The sequence below is a fragment of the Emydura macquarii genome, unplaced genomic scaffold (genome assembly GCF_026122565.2).
Source record: "Emydura macquarii macquarii isolate MOO-44397 ecotype Brisbane River unplaced genomic scaffold, CSIRO-AGI_Emac_v2 contig_1119, whole genome shotgun sequence".
Classification (NCBI taxonomy): domain Eukaryota; kingdom Metazoa; phylum Chordata; order Testudines; family Chelidae; genus Emydura; species Emydura macquarii.
In genome coordinates this window covers 177,833-197,333 of record NW_027131256.1, presented here as the reverse complement: position 1 = coordinate 197,333, position 19,501 = coordinate 177,833, and the positions used below count along the sequence as shown (strand labels likewise).

The 19,501-nt window shown below is 53.9% G+C and overlaps 1 protein-coding gene across 3 annotated transcripts; it reads left to right on the top strand.

The window, feature by feature from the left end:
• Window positions 1-707: 707 nt before the first annotated feature.
• PTPN6 (protein tyrosine phosphatase non-receptor type 6) lies at window positions 708-18,814 on the top strand. Of its 3 annotated transcripts, XM_067545893.1 has the most exons (18): window positions 828-846; window positions 1,081-1,184; window positions 7,954-8,008; window positions 8,332-8,454; window positions 8,778-8,972; window positions 12,327-12,549; window positions 13,504-13,620; window positions 13,744-13,857; window positions 14,285-14,381; window positions 14,843-14,922; window positions 15,024-15,173; window positions 15,314-15,445; window positions 15,890-16,044; window positions 16,527-16,594; window positions 17,187-17,338; window positions 17,530-17,627; window positions 17,774-17,910; window positions 18,285-18,814. In XM_067545893.1, exons 3-17 carry the CDS (start codon window positions 8,001-8,003, stop codon window positions 17,895-17,897), a joined length of 1,836 nt encoding a protein of 611 aa, XP_067401994.1. In that variant the 5' UTR covers window positions 828-846; window positions 1,081-1,184; window positions 7,954-8,000; the 3' UTR covers window positions 17,898-17,910; window positions 18,285-18,814. The 3 variants fall into 3 exon arrangements, with proteins under 3 accessions (XP_067401992.1, XP_067401994.1, XP_067401993.1); XM_067545891.1 differs by lacking the exon at window positions 7,954-8,008 and having other exon boundaries at window positions 708-846; XM_067545892.1 differs by lacking the exons at window positions 828-846; window positions 1,081-1,184 and having other exon boundaries at window positions 4,096-8,008.
• Window positions 18,815-19,501: the final 687 nt, after the last annotated feature.

The following is a 19,501-nucleotide window of genomic DNA, read 5'->3' as shown; positions in this document are numbered from 1 at the left end:
TTACTACAGTGATGGGAAAAGCCCCCCTATTGCTGTAAAAAGGGTCTACGCTGAAGCAGTGCAGTGGCATTTTAAGTGTAGCCCTCCAGAGGGTTTCTTGGCTTTAGGGGCTGATAACGGGTCTGTGGTGGGAGAAATAGGCAGACCTGTAGGATATTAAGTGTAGACATAGCCTCAGCCTCATGATTTTGCATTTCTGATGGCATTAATTTTCAACAGTAAAAGTGAGGGGACACCACATTTGTGGGGGATGTAGGTACGCTGGGATTTGAATGTGGGGCATTTGAGTGGTGTGGCTGCAGGGGTAGACTAGGGTATTGGCAGAGCTGTGTGGGTAGCCCAGGGCTGGAACAGTGAGGGGGGGGGAGAGGGGCATTGGCAGAGCTGTGTGGGCAGCCCAGGGCTGGAACAGTGGGGGGGCTACAGGGCAGGACTGAAGGACGTTGGCAGAGCAGCCTGGGGAGCCAGGACTGGAAGGGCGCGGGGGGGGAGGGGGGGGAGTGTCAGGTGGTAGTTTCCAGGTAACCAAGAGTTGTATTCACTTTTGCTTTCTCGGTGATTCAGCTCCCAGTCCTCCAGGAATGGATCCAGTGAGGGCGTAGACTTGGTGGGGAGGAGGCGGGGAAAGCAGGCCGTCGCTCACCTGCTCCCCCCCATTGGGTGCGCCCCCTCCCCCACCCTCTTATCTATTTATTAACTACGGCTCAGGGAGAGATTTGCAAGTGGTGAGAAGGAAGCCCTTTGTCCTGGGCCTGCTTGCCTGAGCTCAGGCTTCCTCCTCCCCCTGCCCCACCTCACCCCCAACTCCTGTGACCACGTGGGGTGTGGGGTATTAGGGCTGGAGAGGTAAGTGGCATGCAGAGCCTCACCTGACTGGATTAGACACAGGTGAATCAGGGGACTCTTACCAGCCTGGAGCTAGGAATGTCGACTCCGTTAACCCTCTTGGCTCAGGCCCTATAGGATGAGCCACGCTACCCCCACCCCGGGTCTGTTACGATTTCAGTCCTGCACACCTACCCCAGGAAATTCTGCCTGTTTCCTCGGTACCTTCAGTGTTGTTTATCTCCTTTTTACTAGGATCCTCTGGCTGAGGGCTGCCGCACTCCATCCCCTTTGGCCTCTCTCATTCCTCCCTTCTCAGTGGGGAGCCCTACAGCTGGGAACCTGATGCCATCCTGTGGGTGAGTGTATTTCTCTAGGGGGTTTCTTGGTTTTAGGGTCTGATAAAAGGGGCCTGTGATGGAAGAAATAGATAGCTAGGAAGTGAGAGAGAGGTGGGGAAAGAGGACCCTAGAGGACTGGGCAAGGGGGCTATAGGGCAGCGGGAGCAATGAGATTCAGCAGGGCTGTATTGGGGTCAGTCCTACTCACCCTAGCAAAAGGCTAGTTTGCACTGAGACACAGAGAGGCGAAGGGACTTGCCCATGTCCCACAGCTAGTCAAAAGCAGAGTCGTGACTACAACCCCTGAATCTTGCCAGTCCTCTCCCCACTCTAATCACTCAACGCTCCCCTTCCGGAGCTGGGACTAGAGCCCAGGAGCTCCGACACTCACCAGACGGGTGCTCTGCAGACTCCAGCAGACAGCATTGCAGGAAGGCGCCTTCAGCGTGTTTCCTGTGCAGCTAAAAGGGGTGGCAGCGGGATTGTTCTGAAAGGACAGCTGGAAGCAGGTCTGAATTCTGTAGACCTCTAGTTCTGCTGACCTCTAACCCACAGTCAGTACACTAGGAATTAAAGTCCTTAGCGCTGTAGAACTACCAGCGAGGATGAAATGAGAACCCTTCTCTTGGCGAGGTCTCTCCTCTCCCTCCCTGCCCAAGGCACAAGAACACTGGGGCATAGCTCCAATGCTCAGCCTTCCCATCTGTCCTCCACTCTCCCTTTTTTCTCCTCCGGAGGAAGGACCAGGCAGAGCACGCACATAGCAGATCGGGTCAGCTGAGTGGTCTGTCTGGTCCAGTCTCCTGTCTCTGACAGTGGCCACAGCCAATTGCTTCAGATGAAGGTGCAGAAACCACCCCTAGTTTATTGTGCAATAACTTGTTTCCAGGAGAAGTTTCTTTCTAACTCACCTTCGTGCTCAGCTTATGTTCAGAGGCAGGAGACTTCCTGTCCTATTTTTTCTTATGTAATGTTTTTCTTATCTAATGTAAATGCAGATGTTCTTGTTATCCATATAAATGTCATGTCCTTCTATGACTCCTGCTAAAAACCCGAGGTGTTAGAGAGACAAGCTGGGTGAGGGAATATCTTTGTATTGGACCAACTTCTCTGGGTGAGGGAGGCAAGCTTTAGAGCCACACAGAAGCCTTCTTCAGCTCTTCACCAACAGAAGTTGGTTGAATACAAGATATTACCTCACCCGCCTTGTCTCGCTAATATCCTGGGCCTGACACGGCTACAACTACACCGCACACAAGCCCTTGGTATGGCAGTTGGCAGCACCGAATTCCACAGACTAACAACACATTGTACTTAAAAAAATAAATTCCTTGTCTCAGCTTTACATTAGCTGCCTTTCGTTGTCATTGGCAGTCCCCTGGCTCGTCTGGCGTAGGAATGCCTGGTTCGCCATCACGATCCAAGCCATTACTGTTATTAGACAGACAGCCTAGGCAGGTGGATAAGTTGCTGGATAAGGAGTCCGGAGACCAGGTTTCTGTTCTAGGTTCTGGCACTGACTCGCTGAGTTACCATGAGCAAGTAACTTTTCTTCTCTGTGCCTCTTTACCGCTTGCTCTTTGGCCTGCTCTACCCGTAAACATTAGATTGACCTAGCTCTGCTGCTCAGGGCTGTGAACCATTTTGCAGCCTGGGCACAGGAGTTAGGTTGTAATCCCCAGTAAGGATTCTTCCACTGACCTAGCTATTGCCTCTTACATCGGGTTGACCTAATTTCCTAGTGGAGGTATAACTGTTGCTCAGGGGTGTGAAAAATCCACACACCTGAGTGTTGCAGTTAAACCAATCTAAGCTCCAGTTTAGACAGTTCTAGGTCAACCGAGGTACCACTTCTCAGGGAGGTGGATTACCTACACCGACAGGAGAACCTCACCTGTTGTCGTAGGTCGTGTCTTCACTGAAGCACTGCCATGGCACAGCTGTACCACTGCAGCATTTTAAGTGTAGAGAAGCCCTTAGAGAGGCCTTGGATTTACACTGAGGGAAAAAACCCTTCTGTCACCGTAGGAAGTGTCTACGCTACGGTACCACCTGACTGCTCACTCTCTCTGTCAGATCGGTAAGAAATCCGTTAAACAGTCCCAGGACAGAACCATGGGGCATTCCACTCCTAGCCCTGTGCCATGGTGTAAACTGCCCATTGATTCTACTCTTTGTTTCTCTGAGGCCATTTCCATGCCATGATAAAACATTGCCTCTCACGCCGTGGCACTTGCTTTCCTCCACAGCCTCCTGCGAGGGCCTTTGAAAAAGGTTTTTTGAAAGCTATGTCAACCAGTTCTCCTTAATCCACTTTTGTCTTGATAAATTCAAAGAATTATAACAGATTTTCCTCTGCAGAAGCTGTGGCGGTTTGTCCCTGTTTGTTATGTTCACACAGAGGGTTTATCATGCTATTTTTAATGATCGTTTCAGCCAGTTTTCCTGGTACAGAAGTGAGACTCTGGTCTGTAATTCCCCAGGATCACTCCTAGCGTCTTTTTTCAAGGGTAGGTACATTGCTACCCTCCAGCATAGTTGCTGATTTTAAAGAGAGTGCATATTCTAATGAGCAGTTCAGCCCCTCCAGTCTTTAATTCCTTAGAATGGATGTGTCATCGGCTCCTGGTGACTTGCTGCTTTTTAATGTATCAGTTTGTTCCAGCATCTCCTCTTTTGAGACCTCAGCCGCTGGCAGTGCCTCAGCTTTATTACGTCTCCCCAATGTTCTGAATGGTGACGACTCATGCAAAAAATGTCTTTCCTGCAATATCCTTATCCCCCTCAATTACTCTTTGTACCAATTGTTTGTCAGGCTTCTTGCTTTTGATGTACTTGAAGACATTTTTTTTTTTTTGTATCTTTGGCTATTTGCATTTCAGTTTCCATCTCCATCCTCCTAAGTCCCATTTTGTCTGCTACAGTTTATGCTTCTTCCAGGTGGCTTTGCTGGTCTTAGATTTCCATTTTTGGAGGGATACCTGTTTAACTCAAGAACCTCTTTGACCTTTGCCATTTCGCCATACAGGCTTATTTCTTGCCTTCCGGCTTCCTCTCTTACTTAAGGGTCAGCCTGCCTTATGCTCACTTAAATTGCCTCTGTTGTGAATTTAAAGACTTTAATTGCTTTACTTTGACCTTATGGCCCTGTTGACTAGCATCCTCGTTTATTTTTAATCCTCCTTTACTGTCACCGGGCCAGTTTGTGGTGTGGGCTGGATACAGGAATCACTAGGTGAAATTCTCTGGTCTGTGTTACACAGGTGGGCAGACTAGAAGAGCATAATGGTTCCTTCTGGCCTTGGAATCTATGAATTTATTAAGAACATGAGAACAGCCAGACTGGGTCAGACCAATGATCTATCTAGCCCAGTATCGTGTCTCCAGGAGTAGTCAGTACCAGAGCTTCAGAGGGAGTGTACAGAACAGGGCAATTTTTGGAGAGATCTACTTCTGTCTTCCCCTCTGGCAGTCAGAGGATTAGAGTCACCCTGAGCATGGGGTTACATCCCTGACCATCTTGGCTAATACCCATGATTGATGGACCTGTCCTCCATGAACTTGTCTAGTTCTTTTTTGAACCCAGTTATACTTTTGGCTGTCACATCCCCTGGCAATGAGTTCCACAGGCTAATTGCGTGTTTGTGTAAAAAGTACTTCCTCTTCTTTATATTAAACCTGCCGCCTGTTAATTTCTTTGGATGACCACTGGCTTTTGTAATGTGGGAGAGGGTAAATAACACTTCTCTGTTCATTTTTTCCCACACCATTCATGTCTCCATAGACCTCTATTATATCCCCCTTTCATTAATCTCTTTTCTAAGTTTAACAGCCCTAATCTTTTTAGTCTCTCCACATATGAAAGCTGTTCCATGCTCTTTAGATCTTTTTTGCCCTTCTCTGAACCTTTTCCAGACCGCTATGTTCTTTTGAGATGGGGCAATTCAAGGTATGGATTTATACAGTAGCATTACGATATTTTCTGTCTTATTTTCTATCCCTGTCCTAATAATTCCTGGCATGCTATTAGCTTTTATGACGCTGCTGAGCATTGAGCTGAAGTTCTGAGAGGACTGATGCCAAGAGCTCTTTCTGGAGTGGTAACAGCTAATTTAGGACCCATCATTATATGTGTGTAATTAGAATTGTTTTTCCATTATTAACATAGTAACCATAATGTAATTATTATTTAGTGGTTCCGTTACACTTCTTGAACTAACTCCATAGAGCTAACTTGAGAATAGCATCTCCTTGTGTGTGCTCTAGTGCCACCTGTTCCAAGAAGCAATCCTGTAACGTACCGAGAAATTGCTTCTCCAAACCTTGTCCCATTGTGACATGTGCTCAGTGGAAATCACCCTTCGTAGTATTTTATTAGACTTTGTTGCCTCTGTTATCTCCCTCACCACTGTGCACTCAACAACCTTTCCCTGACCTGGAGACTGGGAGCGTAACCCTGCTTGTATATGTGTAGTCTTATGACCTGTGACTTGGAGCCATACAAATTCTTCCGGGTGGTCTGCTCCACTCAGAATAGTTCATCCGAGTGGATTCTGTGGAATCTAGTGGGTCTAGCACCACTCCCTTCCCTCTACCATCTAATCTCACCTCTCTTGATAGTTCACAGCCAGGCACTACGGCATCTCACTGATTTGTCAGTCAGACCTGTTTCAGGCTTTCTGAGTCACCTCACTTCCACTTTCAGCTTTGCATCTGAGTACAGACATACTGGTCGATTTTATTTTTGCTATTGCTGTTTAACTCCTTGTTCTGATACCCTAGTGAGTTATCAGAAATGATCTCTGTGGTCTAAACCTGCCCCTGCTACAGCGCCCCTGTCATTTCTGTCCGACGCTTTTCTGGATAGTGATGCCTTTGAATCACGGATCTCTCTAACCAGATGTCTCAGTCTGACCTGAGTGCTCTTTAGCACCTATTGGCTTCTGCCGAGTCCTAACTGAAACAATTCCCCAAACTTTATTATTTTCTGTGCTGGTAATCTAGTTCCACCTTGGCTAAGGTGCGGCCCGTTCCTTGTATAAGTGCTCTCCCTTCCCCCTCCCCGCATCGAATTCCTGCGCCTGATAAATGTAAACCCTCTTCTTAACATCAGCTTCACAGCCATGCGTTCAGACTCTGACGTTCCCCTGGCCTAGTTGGCCGTTTGTGTGGAAGTGGAAGTGTTTCAGAGGAAGCTGCTGCAGAGCCTCTGGGCCTACGCATTCTTTCTAGCAATCTAAATTTAGCTTCCAGGACTTCTCTCCTGCACTTCCCTGTGTCATTGGTTTCAGAGTGTACCACCGGCTCCTCCTCAGCCATCACTAGTAGTCTGTCTCCATGTCTTGTGGGATCTGCCGCCTTTGTATCTAGTAGCAAAGTCAATGGAGACGTTCTTACAGTCACCAGATCTCCATATTTGAATAACCAGATCTCCACAGAACACTCATGGTGTCCCTCTCGATCTGTATCCTCCTCTTCTGGAGCACCCTGCTTGTGCCACAGGGAAGGACCAGCCTCCTGTACTGCTGTCGGAAGATGAAGCCCATCTCTTCGACCCCCGCTAGTTCTCACCCTCAGATGGAGGATTGGGAAAGTCAGTTCTGGGGTGGCCCTGCTCTACAACATCCCTACATGCCATAGTTATAAGTAATTCTCTCGGCAGCCCCAGGTCAGCCACTTTGGCCTTAACATGCTGTATTTGGACTCTGCTTGCACCAGGTGATGCAGGTGCCATTTGGTGGTGTCGCTATATGTGCTGCACCCTGAACGGTGCCCTGGCTCATCCACTGATGCTCTTCGTCTCACGGGCACCTCCCGAAAGGATGGTCGAGGCCAGGGAGAGCACGGAAGGATGGTCTTGTGGTTAGAGCACAGGACTGAAATTTGGGGGACCTGGGGTCAGTTCCCAGCTCTGCCACAGACTCCTTGGGCAAGTCACTGAGTGTACCTTGTGCCTCAGTTTCCCATCTGTATCCGTGGGAACCACACTTCCCTGCCTTGCAGGAGTGTTGTGCGGGTGCTCTCAATCAGGCTGGTGAGGCGCTCAGCTCAGCTCCATAGCTGAGAATAGCGGCGCGCAGTCTCCAGTGCGTTCGGACCTGCCTGGAGCAGCTTACCTTCCAGCCGTTCCGTGGGCATCAAACGTGGGGGGATGGGACTAGTGGCACCACTGCACTGCTGGGCCGGTGCTCGCGGTCTGCTTTGACCCGGCAGCTGTGCAGTGACTCCGGACCAGTTGCAACAACGGCATGGTCTGCTCTGCACCGGTGCAAGAAGCTGTGTGTGTTTGGTGTGAAGTTCGTTACTGACACGTTGGTGGGGACGGGAGTTACAAAGCCCAAACGCGTGAGTGTAGACAGGGCTAGAGAAGAGCTCGCTGGGGTAACCCCCCGGCGGGTGGGCAGGGAACACACCATGAATAACTGAGAAGAAAAAGGGAGGGAAAAAAAAGCCAAAAGGAGAAGCAGAAGTTTGTGCAAAGCCGCTCAGGGCTGAGGAACGGATGGCTCAGTGACACTTCCTGTTCCCTGAGTTGTGTGCTGTCTGAGCAACGCACTTGCCCTGCTTCTGTTTGTGCCCCGCCACGGGGAGAGCGTGTGTGAGATGGGGAGCGAAGGGCAGGCGGAGTCGGCGTGAGGTAGATGGCCTGAGCGAGGTAGACCCCGGAGAGGTGCATGGCCGGAGTCGCGCAGAGGGAGCTCAGCAGTAGGGAGTCGAGCAGAGACAGCCGACGCTGACTTCCCTTTTCTTGCCAGCCTTAAAAGCTCTTTTCTTTACATTTTTCAAGTTCCTTTGGTTGTAGCTACTCAGCCCCCCGGCTGCTCTCCCTTGAGGATGGTGAGGTAAGAGGGGAGCTGAGAAGGTGGCGGGTGTGGGACTGGTGACGGGGGATCATCTTGTTTGCTCTGTCCCACCCACCCCCTGGTACAGTCCTTTCCTGGGGCTGGGGCTGGGGTCACATCTCAGGGGTATGTGACAGGGACCTTCCCAGTCTCTGTATCTTGCCGCCTCTTGTCCAACCCCCTCAAGTGTTGGGATCCTTGGGGGGCACCACTCTGCTCGCGGTACGGACCCCTCCTAGGGATACGGCTGCATGTCCTCTGTCCGTCAGACCCTTTCTCTCTCTGTGGCATTCACTCTTTCCTGCTTTTCTGCTCTCCCGCAGGTGGTTCCACCGTGACCTGAGTGGACTGGAGGCTGAGGCCTTACTCAAGAGCCGAGGAGTTCATGGAAGCTTCTTGGCTAGACCCAGTCGAAAGAACCAGGGCGACTTCTCCCTCTCCGTCAGGTGCGTAACGCGGACCCCATCCTGCCACGCTGTTGCCATCCCAGGGATATGAGGATGCTTCGCTCTCTGCCCCGTGGCCCCGTCCCGCCTGCAGCACCTCCAGGATGCATGGGGGCCGTGCGTTCCAGCCCCATCCATCCTTCCCTTCATCCTGCCCATGCCCAAAGCATACACGAGGGGCATTGCTGTGTGATCCACCCGCCATCCCCACCTCCTGGTCCCATCCCCTGCACCCTGTCCTGTGAGAGGGACTTTACTTCTCTTTCCCTTGCCCTTTTCCTGACCCTCGCCTTTACCAGACTTCTCTCTGCCTCATCCCTCAGGGTAGGTGACCAAGTGACCCACATTCGTATCCAGAACACGGGGGATTATTATGATCTCTACGGAGGGGAGAAGTTTGCCACGTTGTCTGAACTGGTGGAGTACTACACGCAGCAGCAGGGCTCGCTACAGGATAAAGATGGCACCGTAATAGACCTGAGGTATCCTCTGAACTGCTCCGATCCCACCACAGAGAGGTATGGAGTGAGCAGAACAGCGATGAGTCTTCCACTGAGGGGCTAATGCCCAACGCCCTCTCCCCCCGCCTTGCCTCGTCCTGTGCGCCTGGATGCTGCTGACGGGGGGGGACTGCGGGGCTAATCCCCTTGGTGTGGCTCCTCCCCCCCCTGAACACAGTCTTGGTACCAGACTGTCTGGGACCGAGGGGATAGCTCTGCCCCCACCCGAGAACGCGTTAAGTAACAAATGCCCCCCGCCCCATGCCTTCGCGTGCAAGTCTGTGAAATTTCAATATGGGCCCAGCTTATATTTGGTAACACTGACTTCCTCCGTCTCGCTGGTTTGCTATTTATATCTTGTTGCTAAAAGTGAAAATGGTGATGCTAGTTACAAGAAGAGGCCTTCATGTAACACAGGGCGTGTGAGCCAGGGCCCCTCCATCCCGCCCTGCAGCCCCTGCCAGTCCAGGCCTGGGCGCCCCACACCGCCCCGCTGATGGACCTCGGTCCCTGCTATTCCAGTTCCTCCCTCTTTGCATATGCCTTTGGCACTGCCTCCCTAAATCAAATCAGGTGGTTTGCACTGTGCTGTGCTCTCAGACCCCTGGCGGTGGGTGGCTGTCCCACAGCGTCCCCCCCACACACACACACCCCTAGGGCAGGGCTGCAGCCCTGTGTGGGGACGGGGATGGGAGCAGCACGTGTGTCCCCCTCAGCAGGTTTGTCTCCTGCGGTCGGTTTGGCTGGGGGCTCTGCAGCTTCCTCCCTTCCCACTGCGGTTGGAAACTTCCCTCCCCCCAGCTCTTACGAAAGCTCCTTTTCTCACTCTCCCTGAGAGATTTTCCATCACGTGGCTTCCCTGTGCTGGGCCCCAGGGGGGTTAACTGTTTCCTCTCTGCAGAGGGGGAGCACAGAGGCCCAGCCCTGCAATGAGACAGAGCAATGGAGGAAGAGCTGCCTCCATCCCCCTCAGAGCCCCCGAGCTGGAGGCGCCTGTGCCAGCGCCAGGTGTCTGAGGACAGGCCAGCTCTTGTAAGCAGTGGTGAGGTGTTCTTCAGTGCCCGGCCCCAGCGTTACCTCCTCTGCATGTGTGTGTGACAAACAGCTCCCTCTGCCCCCAGGCTGACATGCCAGGCGATCAGCCAGCACTGGGTGCTTTCAAAGTACCGAGTCAGCACAGCCCCACGCGCCGGTTCAGATGAAACGTTGGGAATTGTTTGGGTTTGTGGGTGGTTTCATTGATCTGTTTACGGGCAGAAATTGTTCAAGGTAAAAACAGGCCATGAAAAGTTGGAAGCCACATTACAGCAACCACTGAAGCACAGCCTGGACGTCAGGACGGGAGTGTGGAATTGTGAACGAGGGGTGGGCGAAGCTCATGACCACGTCAAACCTGCCTGTGAGTGGCCTCAGGAAGAGGAGACTGAAGTAAACAGGATTCATTTACCAGCTGCTTCTGAAAGAAAACTTGACAAACTCAAGTAAGAAAACACAAAGCGACCCCAGCTTACAGCAGCTGAGAAAGTCGTTCTAGCTGGATGGTCAAGAGGAGCAGCCTGGGACCCCCAAGCAGACTGGGATCATGGAGAGGAAATTGTTGTTGATGGGATCCTGAACAAAGGACATTGTGTTACAACACAGCATGAGATCAGAGGTGCTGATCATAATCCACGGCCTCCAGCTGGGTACTAAGATTGCAGAAGAGAGCTGGAGGTGGCCTCGTCCAGCTGAACTCAAATTCCGCCACAAAGATAATAACATTTAAATACAGTACCACCATCAGTACAGGAAGCCAAATGCAAAGGGACAGCTGACACCACGAGATACATGATCACCCTTGGTCTAAGGTAGAATCAGATCTACTAAAACTAAATGGGAACCTCTTATTAGTGAGCAAATACTCAGCTTTTTAAAAGACTGAGCTGTTGCAGATCACTCTGAGTAGCAAGGTAATACCATTGTGAAGCACTGAGCTCACCATGGGATTCGACACGCAAGTAGCAGAGAATTTGAGTGGCTCATTTCTGCTCCCTGCGTTAACGTTTCAGTTCAGCTTCTCATGCCACGCCCTTATGTGCACTCAAAGACAGTCATTTAGCAGAAGTGTTGTTACAAATAGCAAAGAACTTGAGAATCAAACTAAAAAGGGTCCTGGCAGATTCATGGGATCCCCGTTTATCACAACTATCCCTATCACAACTCACCTCATAGGCTTCCGTAGAGTTACCCGTTCAGAGACCCATGAACACAAACCTTAGTGCCACCAACTAATGGACTTCTTCAGCCAGAGACCATTGACCCTGAGTGGTTACAAAAGAGCCACGCACCAGGAAACTGCAACAGAAGAAAAACTGACAAGAATGCTAGAGTCACCCCATTGCAAGAGGGAGAGAATGTGAATTCCAAACAGGAAGGGGATGGAAACCTTGTCAACAACTACGCCACTCACAGAGAGGTTGTGTCATAGCCTCTCCTGACGGCCAGTCCTACAGGAGGAACAGAAGACATATAGACAAATCTAAGGGGTTTCCACGGGCTCTGTGTATCTAGGGGACACCCAGAAGACTTGTGCAATGGGAGAAGTAAAACCCATGCCTAGTGACTGACAATGAAAACTACCAGGAGCAGTAAACACAGACCAATATACCTCAATGGTCAGACAGCTCACCGCTGAAGGACCTCTTCTGGGAGCAGAAAGTGGCTGTGTTATCCGAAAGCCATCGCAGTTCAGAGAGCAGAGCTGATGACAGATGTCCAATCAGAATCAGAATAACCCTCTCCCGTGTCAAGGGGATCAGGTTATTTACGCAGATCAGTCAGCCTAGACAGGCCAGCTGTATGTGATATTGGACTGGCTGTACTGGGCTGGGTGTTTGTATTATGTTTGATTTCCCAAATAAAGGGGGAACTGGAACTGTAAATGTAGCTACTTAGGTCACTGGATCCTGACCCTGGCTGGGCCCTGCAGTGAGTAGTGGGGGTCTCATGGGAGCATCATTACATGATACTGTGACTGGGTAGCGAGCCCTGCTGTGTTAGCCTCAGGCCCGGGTGGGGACCAGGCCAGAAAATACAGCGTCAGCTCTTAACAGCCCCTCCGAGTCACACAACGATTACACCTCTCTTTCACTTAGCTTTCCTCAGGCTCCCTGCCCCTGGCTCACCTGCCACCTCGGTGCCCCTCCGGTCCTGTCCCTCCCGGCTCCACTCAGCCACAGGCACCTTCCACGTATTGCCCACTAACTCCTGGTCCCTCCACTTCTTTCTCCCATCCCTGGTCCTCATGTGCTCCAGGCCCTGGCCCTCCCTGGGCTTCCCTCTGGCCCTCCAGTCCCCCCAGCTCTTGGCTGACCCTCTCCCATCTTCCCCCAGGTGGTACCATGGGCATCTGTCCGGCCCAGCAGCTGAGTCTCTGCTCCAGTCCAAGGCCACCCCCTGGACCTTCCTGGTGCGCGAGAGCCTCAGCAAACCCGGTGACTTTGTCCTGTCTGTCCTGACGGATCAACCCAAAACAGGGCCCGAGGCCCCACCAGCTGGGGCTGCCAGCGCCCCTGGGGCCCGGCTCAAGGTCACCCACGTCAAGATCATGTGTGAGGTGAGAGGGTGGGGCGGGGGGCAGGGAAGGGAGCAAGCAGAGGGAGGGACGGAGACATTTCTCTGCCAGCTACACACCTCTTTGATCTGTTTTTACCAACGGGAAGATTTAGAAAGTGCTGGAATGTTTTTGTATCCAACAGTATGTGAAATCCATGACATCTGGGCTGCCTAGCATCACCCACGGGGGTCCCTTAACTCCGTGCCTGCTCTGAGAGCAGTGCCTGTGGGGGGAGCATCCGGGGTGAGGACGGAGTCCATCGCCGACACAGGTGGCCGGAGGACAGGAAGGAAGCTGTGGGGCGTGGGGAGCAATGGAGGGAGCAGGGATGTGCAGAGCCTCACAGGCCAGCGCCAGGTGCTCGAATGTGCTAGGGAAGGAGAGGAAAATCTGGAGATTTAACCAGACCGTTACGCACCTGGGACAGGGAAGAAAGTGTGACCCAGGCAAGCCAGAGAGGAAGACGGTGGAGAGGAGGAAGGTCAGTTGTTTCTGGCCCCCGGGGCTCTATAGGGAGTTCCAGAAATGAGCTACTGAGCTGTGATGAGAAGCAGGAGAGGAGACCTTGTTGGGGTTCCTGAGTCTGGCCTGGTGGATGAGATCAACCCCGACATTACTAGGTCTCCTCTCGCTCCATGGCGTGAGCATATGGTGGGTTCGGGATAGTGGAGTGACTGTGCAGGAGAAACAAACCAACTGATCTTAAACAAGAGCTGCGGGGAAGTTGACTTCTCGGGCTTCCACTCACCTGGGATCAGCTCACCGCCTTACCAAGTCTGAGGTCACCAGAACAAGCTCTCAGTTGCCCATCATGGCGGGAGGGTGCGACACACACCTCTGGAGATGCAGTGCTCCAAACTCAACAGGGCTTCACACTCCAGTGTAACAATCTCTCCTGGCACTGGTTGTATGATACGTCAGGAGGTGTGAATAACACTTCCTTACTCGCTCCAGAACGGGAGATACACCGTTGGAGGTGCTGAGATGTTCGACACCTTGGCAGACCTGGTGGAGCATTTCAAGAAGACTCACATTGAGGAGTTGTCCGGATCCTATGTGTACCTGAGACAGGTAAGTGGGACCCTGGTGCCGGGGATACTTCTGAGGGCTTCACCCTCTGTCCCTGTCTACGGCATGTGTCCAGCTCTGTCCTCCCCCTCCCCTTACCGAGGCTTTCCCTTCTCCCCTGCCCAGCCCTATTACGCCACCCGCGTGAACGCGGCAGACATCGAGAACCGAGTGCAGGAGCTGAACAAGCGGGGCCTGGCCGAGGAGACCACCAAGGCCGGATTCTGGGAGGAGTTTGACGTGAGTGGTGGTGTGGTGCTTGTCTTCACGTCCTTCTGGGAGACGCTGCTCCCAATCGCCTCCTCTTTCCCTACTCCAGGAATGGATGTACCACCACCCCCCTCCATCTCGGAGGCTCTCTCTCTGTCAGGGAAGCTCTGTTCCTGACCCCCGTCACCAGAGTCTGAGCCCCTCACAATGTTTCAGTGCGTTTATTGTCCCCGCGCTCCTGTGAGCGAGGGCGGCGCTGCCAGCCCCATTTTGCAGCGGGGGAACGGAAGCCCAGGAAGGCTGTGGAGGGCAGGGACCTGGAACTGGCTCTCACGCGTCTCCCAGGCTCTAGCTACTGGACCATCCTTCTTCTCTGTGCTCCCCTGTCCCTCAGATCCCCCCCACACCAGCCACAACCAGTTGTGCTGCCCTAATGGTTCCCCTCCTCCCCGTTTAGAGCCTGCAGAAACAGGAGGCCAAGCACCTGTTTGATCGGCATGAGGGGCAGAGACCTGAGAACAAGGGAAAGAACCGGTACAAGAACATCCTGCCCTGTGAGTCCTGCCCTCCCATCAGGAAGCGAATCAGAGGCTGCACGCTCCTGCCTCAGCGTGAGGGGGGCTGCCACACAGATCCCTGCCTAGAGTCGCCCCAGAGGCAGCTCCGCTGGGCCGGGGGTTGTTTGCCCTCCAGCAGGGCAGTGCTACCAGGGGCACCCGACTGGGTGTTTCAGACCATAGAGGATTTAGTGGGAGGCATTGCCTCTTCTTCATGGCCGTGGGGTGGGGTGCGTGCTCAGGTCAGGACAGACGGGCCCATTGGTCTGATCCAACACCCAGGGGAGGTGGGGAGCACTCCGTTATATGGGTCTGTTGGTTTGATACAGGGTGGGGGGGGGCACAGGGTTTGAGGAGCCCACTGGATTGATCAGAGTGTCAGGAGTGGGCTACATGGGCTGAATTTTGGGGCGGGGGGACTCCTCGGTGCTGTGTTAACCCCTGCCTTGCCTCCCCAGTTGATCACTCTCGAGTCATCCTGCAAGACAGGGACCCCAATATCCCAGGCGCGGATTATATCAACGCTAACTACATCACGGTGAGCCTCCGGAAACACGGCCACGGCTTGGCGGGGATGGGGCACGGGACCCCGGTCCCTGGAACCCCCTGACGTGCCCTTGTCCGTTCGCCCCTCTGCAGAACAAGCTGATCAGCCCAGAGGAATTCACCAAGCCCTACATCGCCAGCCAGGGCTGCCTGGACGCCACCGTCAAAGATTTCTGGCAGATGGTGTGGCAGGAAAACTCCCGCATCATCGTGATGACCACACGGGAGGTGGAGAAAGGGAGGGTAGGTGTCTCACGGGCTTCTTGTCCCTGTCCCTCCTCCTGTCCCCTCCAGCCACTCACCACTTTACCGGTTTCTTTCTCCCTGGGGTTTTTCTTCTTAGTCTCTTTCTTTCACTCCCTTTTCTTCTTGTTTCCTGACAGAACAAGTGTGTCCCCTACTGGCCAGAGGAGGGCAGCAGCAGAGAGTACGGTCCCTATGTGGTGGAGAATACCGGGGAGCATGGTGCTCTGGACTACAAACTTCGCAAGCTCTGTATCTCCCCAGTCAACAACGTGAGTGTCACGCCCCGAACATTCACTGCTCCTGGTACTTGATTGTGGCCAAGCCTTTAAGGTTAGGAATTAATGACTGTGGCGTTTCAGGTGGCATTAGGCGAAGAGAAACGGGACCCTTAGCCTCTAGGGTACTGGGTCCAGTCCGGCCCCTGGTTTGGGAGGCGAGTGGGAGACTGGCAGGGAATGGAGCATGGGCGCTTTCACCCCTAGCCGCCTGTTCTAGTCCAGCAGGAGGGCTGCACTGACCGAATACTGTTCCCCTCTCTCTGTCATGCCTTGTGCGGGAAATACGTTTGCCCGTTCTCAGTGTGGATGCCAGAGGGGAGAGGCCCTCGGTCCCTTTGTTGTGCAGGACGGGGTCCTGCGGGGCTGGGGGCTATGAGGGGAGGATGGGGTGGAAAGGAGAACAATCTGCCACGTGTGTGTTTTGTCACCCCCTAGTGTGAGGCTGTGCGCGAGATCTGGCAGTACCAGTACCTGAGCTGGCCGGACCACGGAGTCCCCAGCGAGCCTGGAGGGGTGCTTAGCTTCCTGGAGCAAATCAACCAGAAACAAGAGAGTATCCCTGGGGCTGGGCCCATAGTGGTGCACTGCAGGTGGGTCTGGGGGCCGGGATGGGCAGTGCCCCTGCTGCTGTGCTGCTGGGAACGGGCTGGGTGACGCGGCAGGGGGTGGCCTCCCCCAGTGCCACGCGTGCTGTTGGGGGCAGTGTGTTGCTGGAGGTGGCCTCGGTCATGGGACATCCTGACTGATCGCAGTCATTAAAGATCACGTCCATTCCCTGTGACTAACGAGTGAATCCCTTTGTGCTGGCGTGTCCATTTCGCCTCCCTAAATCCACCCCCACACGCAGGTTGGAGATCCAGTTCTCCTTTCCTGCCCTAAACTCCATGTGCAGTGTTTCTGTGCAGCTGCTAGACAATGCAGCGCCCCACCCCAGAGGTGGCTGCATTGTCGCGGCACGCGCAGGCCCTCTGTGCACCTACAGCCTGGGATGCCCCGTGGCTGTAAGGTGCCGGAGGAATGTGTATAGACAGTACTGACAGCTCCTGTCTTCCGCTTGTGCCCTCCTGCGCAGCGCTGGGATTGGCCGCACCGGGACCATCATCGTCATCGACATGATAGTGGATACAATCTCCACCAAGGGTAAGATGCTCCCCAGGCCCCTGCTTTACCCACGGGGCTCTGCCCCCTGGCCAGTCTTCTCCGCCAGCTGCATCCTGAAGGGCACTTCACTAGTTGGGAAATTTCAGGCATGTGGGTGAGGAAGGAGTTGCCTGAATATCCCAGGGTCTGCATGGAAGGGGGTGGGAGCGAGCACACCCCTTTGCCAACGGCCCTGCTGCCCACCGTGCGCCCAGGGCTGAGCCGGGATGAAGGGGGCTCACGCCGGCCAGTGGGTGGAAGCCTGGCGAAGCCGGCGGGCTGCCTGCCACCTGACAGCAGTGGCTCACGGGGGATATAACCGGCCAGTCAGCGGAGCTCTGGCGTTGCCCGGGGATTGGCATTCCCACTGGGCGCTGCCATAGCCTGACTCAGAGGCAGGCAGGCAGGCTGGAAGCCAGAGAGAAGGGAATTGAGGGCTGAAGGTGCCAGTGTGTCCTCCCCCCCTGAGGAGGCTGGGACGAGGCTCCGCCAGGGTTTTGTGTGGTGACCTCGCAGGCTGGAGATAGGTATGTGGTCACAGCAGCTCCCAGCCCATCCCTGCCTCTGCCTGTCCCCCAATGCATCACCTCAGGGCTGGACTGCGACATAGACATCCAGAAGACCATTCAGATGGTGCGGGACCAGCGGTCAGGAATGGTGCAGACCGAGGCCCAGTATAAATTCATCTACATGGCCATCAGCCAGTTCATAGACACCACCAAGAAGAAGCTGGATGTCATGCAGGTGAGAGGGGGGAGCTCTGTGCACTGCCCCCAGGAGATGCCGTACTGCGGGAGGTGCTGTCTGTCACAGCCCCATTGCCTCGCCCCCTAGCCTGGCACGAGGGGCTACGAGGCATCTGCCCTTTGCCCCGTCCCAGCGCCGTGCTCTCTCCCATTCTACAGTCCTCTCGCCTCGTTTTCTCTCTCCTGCAGTCTCAGAAGGGGAAGCTCAAAGAGTCTGAATACGGGAACATCGCGTACCCGCCTGCGATGAAGAACCAGCACGCCAAGGCCTCCCGGAAGTCCTCCAAGTAAGAGCTGTGGCAAAACAGGAGTCTCCACGCTCCTGGGTATTAGCCATGCCCTTCCCCGCCACCACTCTGCCTCCCCCCGTTCTGGTGCTGCCCCCCTGACTCTCCGGTCCCTGCTCACCTCCCTGGCTCTCGCTGTTTCTCAGGCAGAAGGAGGAACCAACACTTTATGAAAACTTGCACAACGCCAAAGGAAAGAAAGAGGAGAAAATGTGGAAGCAGCGATCGTCCGACAAGGAGAAACTGAAGGGCTCGCTTAAGAAAAAATAGCCTCCTGCTGCAGGTGCGATCGGGATCTGGCTGGGATCATGTCGCTGGGGAGGGGGGCTTGCTCTGTTCTCTGTGTGCTGGCTGCCCTGATCAGAGTCATCTGGGGACCCAGCTGTCTCCCTGGCCTTGTTTATGCCGGGACAGCTGTCCCTAGCGGACGTGCAGCAGAGGAGGAGTTTTTCTGTCAGCCCAGTAACACCAGCCCCTGTTGGTCAGGACTGCTGCGTCTCCGCGGGTGTTTGCCAGCATAGCCGTGCCGGCTGGGAGGGTGGTTTTCTCACACCCCTGGGCCTACAGAGCTGAGCTGACAACTTTCTAGCGTACAGCTGGTCTCAGTCTCGTGCCGTAGCAGCACCTCTCATTGCTGTTTTCTCTTCCTCGTCCCAGCTCCCCTCTGCGATGGAAGACACGCTCTCCGAGGTCAAAGCGACTGAAGTCCCCAGACTGTCTCTGCACACTCAGTCCAGTAGGCGTGTCCCAATCTGCTCTGCTTTCCAGCCTGCGACACCTTCCCAGTGTCAGATAAATAATCTCCTCTTCCATTTTCTCTGCCCACTAACGGTTCAGGCTCTTTTCCGGTCTTTTTGCTCCAGCTCCGTTTGTCGTTTACAAGCCCCTCTTAGAGGAGAGAGGCCCCCACAGCGGTTACCCTCAACACCGGCGTGAGACTAGCTGGTCCTGCTAAGTCAGCTCTTGTTTGGCTCTGGACTTGTGCCCTTTTTTAACAGTCGCCTGGTATGTTTAACCTCTTTCAGCTCTCCCTCGAGCCCAGGGAAAATTCCCTCCATCCCCACCACCTGTGCCACCATCTCCTCAGCCTTGCACATCCACTCGCCTCCTTGTGGTGTTGTAAATAATCCTGGATTTGACGTGTTGTTTTTGCTTTTCTTTGTAAATAAACCAGAGTTTTTGTTTGATTCTTTTTTCTCTTGTATCTTCTGAGTTTGCACCAAAAACTGGCTTTTGCTTTTTATTCTTCTTTAGTGTGGAGCCACCCAGAACTAGCGCCGGGAGTGGGGCCAGGGACTGGTGCCTGAACCTGTCGGCAGGATTTCCCTGCATGCCACCGTGTCGTTTTAGGGGTGAAGTGCCTGTATGTCAATGCCCCAGTCGCACCAGCCAGTCCAATGACCTGAAGGGGGAAAGGCCCCGTTTGGTTTTCTGAAACCAGCCAGTGCCAGGCCCTGTGCCCCATTCCCTGTGGCCGACAGACACTCCCAGGGGTCGGGGGGGTGGTCAGCTGTGCATTTTCCCAGGTGCAGTCAGCAGCTGAGGGCCGAACTGCTCAAAAACATGTCAGTAACGTTGGTTTGTTTGTTTTTTTTCCATCTAAGCCTCTGGAAGAATGTTTCTGGAATTAGCTAATTACGTCTGATCCTCCCGCTGGGGCCTGGGGAGCTCACGTAGGGGGTTGGCTTTGCCAAGCACTGAAATGCAGCCACCTCTGGCCTGGGCGGCAGTAGCGGTGTCACAGCGGCACAACAAGACGGTCACGGCGTGTCCTGAACTAGTGTCCAGCTAATGCCAGCTCCAGCGGTAGCTGCACACAGTGGGTGCGGGCTGAGAGCGGCATGGTCAGTGCTGGACTGGGCCCTGGCCCTGAC

What these genes read in the sequence shown, in the direction of transcription:
- PTPN6 (XM_067545891.1), top strand. An exon ending in TCAACGCTAACTACATCACG is followed by an intron (nt 14,923 to 15,023) that starts GTGAGCCTCCGG and finishes GCCCCTCTGCAG; the next exon opens with AACAAGCTGATCAGCCCAGA. An exon ending in GTATCTCCCCAGTCAACAAC is followed by an intron (nt 15,446 to 15,889) that starts GTGAGTGTCACG and finishes GTCACCCCCTAG; the next exon opens with TGTGAGGCTGTGCGCGAGAT.